The sequence below is a fragment of the Penaeus monodon genome, chromosome 8 (genome assembly GCF_015228065.2).
Source record: "Penaeus monodon isolate SGIC_2016 chromosome 8, NSTDA_Pmon_1, whole genome shotgun sequence".
Classification (NCBI taxonomy): Eukaryota; Metazoa; Arthropoda; class Malacostraca; order Decapoda; family Penaeidae; genus Penaeus; species Penaeus monodon.
Genome location: NC_051393.1, coordinates 14,907,110 through 14,917,109, shown reverse-complemented (window position 1 = coordinate 14,917,109; position 10,000 = coordinate 14,907,110). Strand labels below are relative to the sequence as shown.

The 10,000-nt window shown below is 34.9% G+C and overlaps 1 protein-coding gene across 15 annotated transcripts in view; it reads right to left on the bottom strand.

Moving 5' to 3' along the window:
• LOC119576180 overlaps window positions 1-10,000 on the bottom strand; it is a 296,990-nt gene that overhangs the window by 4,823 nt on the left and 282,167 nt on the right. For 10 of the 15 annotated variants that reach the window (XM_037923754.1, XM_037923756.1, XM_037923755.1 and 7 more), the window contains 11 exons: window positions 9,964-10,000; window positions 7,858-8,007; window positions 6,985-7,188; window positions 6,581-6,799; window positions 6,241-6,432; window positions 5,270-5,417; window positions 4,784-4,991; window positions 4,323-4,476; window positions 2,984-3,253; window positions 1,858-2,034; window positions 1,433-1,697 (listed from right to left, as the gene is read on the bottom strand). The exon at window positions 9,964-10,000 is cut by the window's right edge and continues 44 nt beyond it. In XM_037923754.1, coding sequence (XP_037779682.1) covers window positions 1,433-1,697; window positions 1,858-2,034; window positions 2,984-3,253; window positions 4,323-4,476; window positions 4,784-4,991; window positions 5,270-5,417; window positions 6,241-6,432; window positions 6,581-6,799; window positions 6,985-7,188; window positions 7,858-8,007; window positions 9,964-10,000 — 2,024 coding nt within the window. The remainder of the gene's footprint in view (window positions 1-1,432; window positions 1,698-1,857; window positions 2,035-2,983; window positions 3,254-4,322; window positions 4,477-4,783; window positions 4,992-5,269; window positions 5,418-6,240; window positions 6,433-6,580; window positions 6,800-6,984; window positions 7,189-7,857; window positions 8,008-9,963) is intronic. The other 5 variants (XM_037923763.1, XM_037923767.1, XM_037923760.1 and 2 more) reach the window with 3 other exon arrangements.

Sequence of the window (10,000 nt, the reverse complement as noted above, 5' to 3'; positions counted from 1 at the left end):
TCATGCAGTTTCTCACATAGGAACATATATTGAACAATACATAGAGGGCCATGCCATATATAGATGAAAATAAAATACAGACAGATATTACATATTAAAAATCTGTAAAATAGTTTTCATGCTTAATCAGTAAAAAAATATACCTTTTACAATGAACAATTTGTGGTGCAAACACATCTAAGCAGCTTGCTGCAAATTTCATTTAGGCAAACTTTAAACTTGTATTCAAATATGCAAACAAAAGTAAAAAAAGCCATAGTGAATGCAGTTATGAAGTAACAATGTTAAAAACAGCTGAAATATTCATGCAGATTTAAGTGCTGTGAATATTAAGTCAAGAAACCAGATACATTTCTCTTTGTACTACTGAGCTCAAAACACATTTAACATAGCACTGAAAAGTACAACGTAATGCTTTAACTGACATCTGATTGAGTCCCATTATTAACATACAGCTTGAGTTTTCAATGAATATTTCCTCCATGAACATTAAGCAAAAATAATCTGCAATTAGTGAAAAGGTGTTCAAACATCAAAAAATAGTAAAAGCAAGTTAGGAAAAGTACAAAATATTTCACACTGCTCTGAAGATAGACTCACTGAAGTCACAGTGCCATTCAATGTATGGCAACTTTATCCCACTATCACAATAAATGTTTTATTCTTGTTTTGCTATCTATCTTAATGCTGTTATTTTGCCTAAAAGCAAAACCTGAGGGTTAGTTGATCTAAATGGTGCTGTTGCTGCTTCCTAAATACATGCTTGGTTTAATTTTCAAATCTATGCACTATTTCTGGTAAATCTGAAATGTCCATTAGAAATTCAGTAACTTATCATATATGCTTTAAGCAACCTGGTAGAACCCAAGCTTCCTCTCAGCAGCTTTTCAATTTCTCACTTGCAAAATCATATTGAAATGTTAATATAAAATATAGGACATTCTTTTAAACCCATTCATGCTCTATCACCTCCCATTAAAAAATCTCAGACACTGGGGGATACCTAATCACATCATGGGTCCATTTCCTGTTGGCAGGGATGACAGTTTATGAACCTAGCTCTGAGGTGGACAAATGCCCAGGCACAGAGTGGAACGCATTATTGCTCCCCCACCTCATCAATCTACAAAGTCTACCCATCATGAATGGGCTAAATCTGCATTCTTAGTACTGTCATTTTCAAGACATTGCTATTATAGTACTTGCTTGTAGTACACAGCAAAACACCAGGCATAAAACATTCATCATCAAGGCCTTGATTTCTATTTTATTGATCTTTAATGCTTATTCCACTTTTCCTTACTGCTTTTACCAGAAGAACTGAATGATATCAAAACGTGTAAACCTTTTGATAACCCCAAGCTGTATCCACTTAAACTCCACTTAAATAAGCATCATGAAATCCCAAAATCTTTGTCTATTGACACAATACCTGCAACTACACGGCTTTTCTCCATGACCTGACGAGCAAGGATTTGATTCAGTGCAAGGAGATGTTCTCGTTCCTTCTTCTCTGCTGCAATCTTGGCTTTGAAAGCTGAGGAGGAACTTGCTGCCGTTTCACTCGCCTCGCTTTGGACTTCTGGGTTGTCAGTGGCGGTGACAGTTGTTTGGGTTTCACTGAGCATCTTCCGGATCGATTCTGCTTTCTGCTCTCTTTGTGCACGCTCTTCTTCTGTTGGTTCTTTCTCATCATCCTTGAAAAGGTCAATATATGATTAGAATTGTGTCAAAGAATATATAAACAATACAAAAAAAATTAACACAAGTCCTTCAATACTATTATCAACTAATTCATCCAATTGACTATACTTGATCCATATAAACAAAAAGCCCTATCAAACCACTGGGTCTCACCTCATCTGGCATATATCGCTCTGGAATGTATATCTTGTCTGGAGCACCAAGTATGGAATCAATTGTTGTCTCATTAAATCGGAGATCTCTTGTGCTAAGTGTTGACTTAACAACATCAGGATGATTTCGTGGTCTCAAGGCCCTGACCATATCACAGTCGTCACGTGATCTAGCACCCTGTTAAAAAGAAAAGGATCTACCAGTAAATTTCATGTTACCATATTTTTCTGTACATCTGGTAATGCAGGTGAAATAATCATCATTTATAATTAAAAAGGACTGCTATTTTCTCCATACACTTTCTAATTGCTTTATTTTCTAAAGTTAACTTGGGAAATGCAATGTGAAATACATACAGAATTTTAATGATGTAAGATATACATATACATTTATATATATATATATATTTTTTTTAAGTGCCATTCATGAACCATACCTGTCCAGGATGGACAAAGTAGTGATGATAATATTGCCATATAATGTACAAAACAGAGACAAAGGGAAAATTAATGTGACAAATCTATTTTTCTAATCAAAATGAAAACAACTAACAGAAAGTAATCTGCATTTCAAGCTAAAACATTTATTGTTCATGCATGTAAATGACAGGCAAACAACAGACCTTGCATTAATAGGAAAAATGTGCCATGTAAATGTCAAAATACAAGCTCTTCACAGCTTAAAAAGAAACAAAATGCTTGCATAAGGACTAGCTTAGATTCTGCTCCATAATTGCAACTCTATCAAAACAACTGAAAATTTGACTGTAAATAACCCTTCACAACACACCACATCCACAGTATTTACTGGGTATGTTTTTTTTGCATCTTTGTATGTTAGTGATTCTTCAGATCAGAGTTGCAGTTAAATAATCACTTCCTTATACTGAAATGTTTAAAAGCAAATGGAGATTCCAGCAGATCTAGTGCAAGGCCTGTAGAGCTGATTTTGGATCCTAGTTCCTCATCACACTCTCGAATGCTACCTATGGATCCACTACCCACATTTCACTATCAAATTCCTATACAGACTCTGTAAGGCACACATACTTTTCCTTTTTCATTCCCTCTGCATAGAAAGTATCAAGTCTGCTATAACTCCATAAAGTATAAATTCCATACTGTACCTCCTCAAGACCTGTATCTCTCGTCTCTAGCATGAGGGGCCGACTACTAGAGATCGTGAAGTGCCTTCGCTTCTCTTTAGGAACGGACCGCCTGTGTTTCTCGGCCTCAGAGGCCATTTCCTTTATAATCTCCTGTGCAGCGGCACTTTTGAAAACAGGGGAGGGGGGATCCGACTTGGAGGGGGATGCTGGGGGGGTTTGCTCAGCTTCTCGAGAAAAGCCAAAAAGTTGCTCATGTGCGCTCAATGGGCGACCTTTGAGGTTCTCATTCTACAGGAGCCAAAGAAAAAAAAAAAAAAAAAGAAGCCATGCATTACCAGTTGCATTACAGGTATTGTACTGCACAACAGGAATAATCTCAACAGTGTCGAAACAAAACTATCTATCAAAGAAAAAGAAAATTCTCAAGGCCAATAATGATAATAATACATTAATTAAAATAAATCTGAGATTTAAATAGCAGATATTCCAAACATTCAATTGATTATATGATGAAGTAGACAAGAAACTGAACAAAGCTACATCAAGTATTTGACAAAATAAAAAGATTAAATTTGCATGCCATATAGCAAGATGCAAAATGTATACTTTTGCAAAAGAGGTGAAGCAATCATGCTAAATTTTTCTCAATAGAAAAAAAAAAATCATCTTTATGACTGAAAAGCATCCAATAATTTTCTATAGCAATTTCTATGTAAAATGTTTCCTCTGCTGATTAGATCTTGAGCATGTCATTTTTACACTGTTACTATATGGTTAAATGACAAATATCTTTGTTTCCTCCACTTTTATCAAAAACAACATGAAAAGAAAATTCTCTCTGGGTGGCTAATATACATTACTATCCGAATGCTTGGAATATATATAAAAGGATAAACTAATTACATTTTTTTTATACCTCTGTAGCAGTTACCAAATGAGAGTATATGGTAAAAAAAAAAAAAAAAAAAAAAAAAAAAAAAAAAAAAAAAAAAAAAAAAAAACACTAAAATACATGAATACATAAACATGCCCAATGACAATATCATAAAACAAAGAAACAAGACATCGCTTCAAGAAAGCAGGAAAACTTTATTAGTAGTAATACAATAAACTAAACAGAAAAGAATAAGGTACTATCAACTCGACTTCTCACGTAGCAAAAAAAATTAATAAACAAATGAAATAAGATACTAATGACAATTCTTTTTTTTTTAATAACTAAATAAAGTCTACTATCTCCTACATAAATATCATCATACTTATGAAGAAGAAAATGAAGAAGAAAAAAAAAAAAAAAAAAAAAAAAAGGAAGTGAAATCAAATGCCCTACACTTGGCTACGTAAATTCGTAACATACCTTAGCCTTCCACTCGGCTGATTTCTTCAGAGCTAAATTATTGGGACGTGTCATGGTGCCCGCATTTCCAACACTCGTCCTCATCATTGCTGCCATCATGCTGACGCGTTCCCCTGGCCCGTTTCGCCCATAGTTCCGAGGCAGTGAGGCTGACCTGAATATAAAGTGGAAATGTGTGAGTAAACATTTTGTTTGTACGATAATTGAATTTTTACATAAAATTCAGAAGGCCTTCTGAATTCCTAGTATCATATAGAGTATAATCTTTGGAACCATACCAAAATTAATTAACACCAAAAATAATCAATGCAAAAACAATGTCAAATACCTCCATGGTGAATAAAAAACCAAGTCACAAACACAAAAATAAACATGATAAATTAAATCCCCTGATAAAGAAGACAAATATATATCAATAAAAGAATACATAAATAAATAAAAAGACCCCACTGAAACCTCACCTTGAAGCAAAGGAAGGAATGGGCGGCTCATTCTCAACGTCTGACAAACCGTCACTCTCAATGTCATCTTCCGTCACATAAGTCAGGTTGTTCTCTCCGATCGTTACCCGCTTTCCACCAACACTGCGGTCCTTCTTTCTCTCTGTTGACTCCCTCTTCACTATGCGCACAGTCTTTATTTCCAGTGGTTTCTCTTTGGGCAGGATGCCTATAGGGACAAAAAACAGAATATGGCTATTATAACTTTGTTACATCCTTTGCCTTTACAAAATTAATCATATATATCATAATAATAATAATACTGACATCATAATGACAAAAACAGCTAACAATAATGATACAGCAACAAAAGGCACTGAATACCACAAGATCACAAAAATAATCATATATATCATAATAATAATAATACTGACATCATAATGACAAAAACAGCTAACAATAATGATAAAGCAACAAAAGGTACTGAATACCACAAGACACAATTACCATAATATCTCTTCATTCTGTCATCTGCATCGTTTATATCCAGATGGCTCCCAGACTGCTGCTGCTCTTCACCATCTGGTTGATTATCTGCAGCATCACGGTCAAGCCCCAGCAAGGCACTTCCTCCAAGGTCCCCATTTAACAGAGGCTGCAACAAAGCAAAGCAAATGGTTAAGTCTAGTCAGAAGAAAAAGGTGCATTTTTTTTTTTTCTGGATGCACTTTTTTTAAATATATCATTTCAATTCAGTTAACGATAATCAAATAATCATTATTATTATTTTAGACTACTTTTTTATATAATGCTATGTTCCATTCTTACCATACAATTATTGCCACTTTATCACAGAAAGCTGTCTTCTATTTATGTTAATATAATGATAATACAGCTCATTAGTCCATAAGTATAAAACTCAAACTGAGTAAATGTCACCACCACATGCTAGTCTAAACTCCTAAAACCACAATGGTACAAATAAAAGAAAATAATAACAGCAGCAGGACAACAAATAAATACCTGATGATATTATGAACCTTATTAGAAGTCACTAATCACTTATTGGTCTCATGCTTTTGAAATTCTAGAAGGACCTCCTTACCACTTAACTATGCTACAGAATTAATTATAGGCCAGCAGTAGCTACTTCTAACTGGGAGGAAATCAATAAGAGCAAAAATATAAAGCTAATATATATACTGCCAGAGGGAAGGGGAAAAAGAAAAATTCTTGCAAAATTGAAAGTGTTCTTAGTTCTCTACATCATATGCAGGTCAGTTCTAAGGGGATATCTTAATTTCTTTTATTCCATATGATAATGCTTAAGAGATGAACAAAGTACAGGAGACTTGTATACAGGGAGGATTTACTATTTACATAGAAAATAATGGGGAATGAAGAAAAAAACGAGAAGAGATAACCAAAATGGAGAGGTTTTGGGGGCATCCACGCTCAACAGAAGTATGATCATTCACCTGTATTTGATCAGATTCTCCTAAAGCTGAATAATTATGAAGGTATAGATGTTCATTCAGGAAATGATCTGCCAATGATGTTTGGCTATCAAGGAGTTCGTTATATGACCGCATATGCTCAGGAGGAGGTGGAGGTGGTGGATAGTCTGTATCTATATAGTCCGGACTTTCAGGGTAATCACTGGGCCCAACCTATTGAAGAAACGTTTATCATTATGTCAACAGCCGGCTGATGCAGTCTTTAAGTGAGTGAGTAAGCTATCCACACTGTTCAACAATGCCATCTGAGCTGATAACGTGACGAACTACACCTCTCCATTGCCTTTTTCCACTGCCTTACCTTATCTGGATATCCTGAAGCATTGACATAAACAGGGTGACTGGGCATCCTGCCATCCTCAGGTGGGTCTAAGCCCCTATCCCTTGTTATCATAGCATCCAGATCAGTCTCAAGCCAAGTGCTTCTTCTCTTCCTTGCGGGTACAGGGGCAGCACCCATTACCCCAGTAGGGGAGGGTCTCAGCTCGATGCCTGGGTTACTTGATGTTAATCTTTGGATCTGTTTTGAGTTGAATTGGTAATGAGTGAAAAAAGAAATGAAAATAACAATGACCAATAAATACCATCCTAATGATGCTTGTGATATCATTGTCACCCATGAAGAATATGAAAATTAACAAATAAATATACATGAAAAATAAACAGTCATCAAGTAACCTATATGAAACACTATAACAGGCATACCTGGTGACTCAGTTCAATTCTCCGTCTCTGTAGATCCTCTAACAGCGTTTGCACGCGAACCATTTCTGCTTCGATGTGGCGTGTTTCAGCACTGCTGCTTGACTCTCTCTGGCAGTTACGTGCCATGGTTACCTGAATCTTTTGGCGAAGCATCATCATCTCGTGCTCTAGGCGGCTGTTCTCGGCAGCGGTCTCTTCTAATTTCTGTTTAAGATAAGGAATTTATAAACTACTAGAAACTACATATTAAAAAGTTCAGCTTGATTATTGGTAAAAATAACCAAGCTACAAGGTAAAAGATGGGTTTTCCTCTTGATATATCTACTGAACTATGGAAGTGGTGACATAATAAGAAAGCAAATGATTCACTACAGAACTACATCCATTAAACCTCTTCCATAACCAATAATGCTTTTAGATACTAAAATTTTGGTATAACAATCCAGAAAATAAATCAAGACAGTTTTTCTACTTTGACTAATCATGCAAAATTTCACAGCATGGACTGTATCTTGCCATACATACACTACTTGTTCCAAAACAAAACATTAATGAAATATACTGTTCTCTAAACCACTATAACTTTTAAATCTACACACTACTAACCCTTTATGTTTTACCTAACTGGCATGATATAGCATTCTTTCCTAAATCCTAGAGAACATACAATCCAACAGCACATCAAACTTAATGGAATCTTTAAGAATAACTTGATATTAGAATGTGAAAAAGCACATTTATCAAAGAGGTGGATTCCCTATAACCAATCCTTCCACCAAATGAAAGAGTACATTTTATCTTTCCTCACACAACACCAGCAAGTAGTCTTATACAGCCAATATACATAAATATAAGCACATCTCTCAAACTCACCCTTGCAGACACGGCAAGGTGAGCACGGAGTTTGGATAGCTCGTGTTCCAAGTGCCGTCTCTGTTTCTTTCTCCGTTCAAGTTCTACTGGTCCCTCATTTGCTCCGTGAGACTTGGAATTCAGGTTTACTAGGGTGCGTTCCAGCATCTCCTAGGGTGGAGAGTCAGTTGGCTTAGACTAGCTCTTGTATGAGTACAAAGGCCAAAAAGACATAACCCTCTAAAAAGGTCTGACCTGATTGTTATTACTTATATTTTGGATTTTGTAAAATAAACTTTTAAAAGCCTCATCAAGTCATAAATGTACTTTTGGAAATCTAATTTAGATGCTGTTACTAAGGGTTCCAATCTTTCCAGCCTTAGTTTGCTATTCAATATTCTAAGTTCATCACAATTCTGGGTACTGCCGTCTCTCAACACATAAGCAAATAATGATTATCTGTGATCTATTTAGGTTTAAAAAAGAAAAAAACAAACAAACCAAAAAAAAACAAGTAAACCAAAATGTGAAAATAAAACAGAATATCAAGGCATGTCTACTTCTGAGGCAAGCTATATTTCTTGTATTAAGGTCTTTACTCCTGTTTAACAAGACTAAGTTTTTTGTGCAATAATTTTTAATAATTCCTTCTCAGTTTAGCATAAATACTAGCACATTTAGGAAAAAAAAGCAAAATAAAGAACAAAGACAGAATCATATACAAGAAAAAAAAAGACTTTTCAATTAATTACAAAGCTTAACCCTGAGACATGTACTTCCTATTGCATCTGTATTTATAAAGCAATAAAAAAAAGTTCCATTCCATAAGCCCAAAAGCAGAACCAAACCATGCCAAACTACAGATACATGCTTCAAAAAAGGAAGAAGAAAAAAAGGGAAGAGATTTTTCAACTTTTCTCACTCTCTCGTCAGTGGTTAGACTTTACCCTGATGCAATATTAGTGTATGCACAGCTTTACCTCAAGAGAAAGAATTTGTATAGGAGGTGTGGAAGGAAACCATCCATCCATATTAATATTAAATGCAAATAGGAAATCATACTTACAAGAGGGAGAATTTACACAAAAAGAGAGAAAGGAATAGGTGCTTCAAACTTGGAAATTATAAATGGGAAGATATATCCCAGGTGGAGAAAAAACAACAGAATCTACAAACAACTCAAGAAGTGCATTTTATAATTTGAATTTTTAATTGCATGTCCATATTATTGGTCAAGATAATCAACAAAATGTATAAAGCAATCCCCTAAAATTAAAAAACAGGAAAAATAACTCATGAATTCACTTACTAATGATTCAAAACAGACTTTTAAAATATATGATGAAAATTAATTAAAGAAAAAAATTTAACATTTTTTTTATATTCAACATTTCATATGAATATGTCAAACCTTTCAATTTCATATTCCTCCAAAATGCATAGTCAAATAAATAGATTACTGTTGAATATGTAATTTCAAATGCATGACTACTGATTCAGGAATAGTAACACTGATATCAGTTTAATTATAGAGAATTAGAGATAAACAGTAAGAATAAATTTCAATCTCGGAATCAAGGAAACCACATACTGCTTTTGCAGTGCTTGAACATTAGTCTGCAAGAAATGACATCCTATTCCTGTATCATCAAAGGTTGCTATTAGTAAAATTGATTTAAATCTGTATTATAATGAGCCTTGCATGGCAACACAAAGGGTTAATTTACCCATCCACAAGTTACGGGGAAATGAAGCTTCACTCAAACAGTCACAACTTTAAAATTGCTCAACGACAGTTAGGAAACACACTAAAGGCAAGGTGTTATTGAGTGATCATACACTGATACACTGCTAGCTGCTAGTAGCGTGATGAGTTCAGTGCTTCTGACAATACAACACTTCAAGGACTTTCCATCAAGGTGGCCATTTCTAAATCAAGGGAATACAACCACCTCTTTCGAAAGTCCTCGAAACGTCTGCATTACCCAGTAACTTTTTTCATTAATAGACACAAAAGCACCAAAAGGACCCAGACTCTAACCAACGTAACCTTCTGATATACCCAAAAGAGGAGTAGTTAAAAGGTCCTGTAATCTAAAAAAAATGGAGGATATACAGTGTTCGAACCTTCTCTCTCTGCAAGCTCTGAATGGTCAGTGACTCT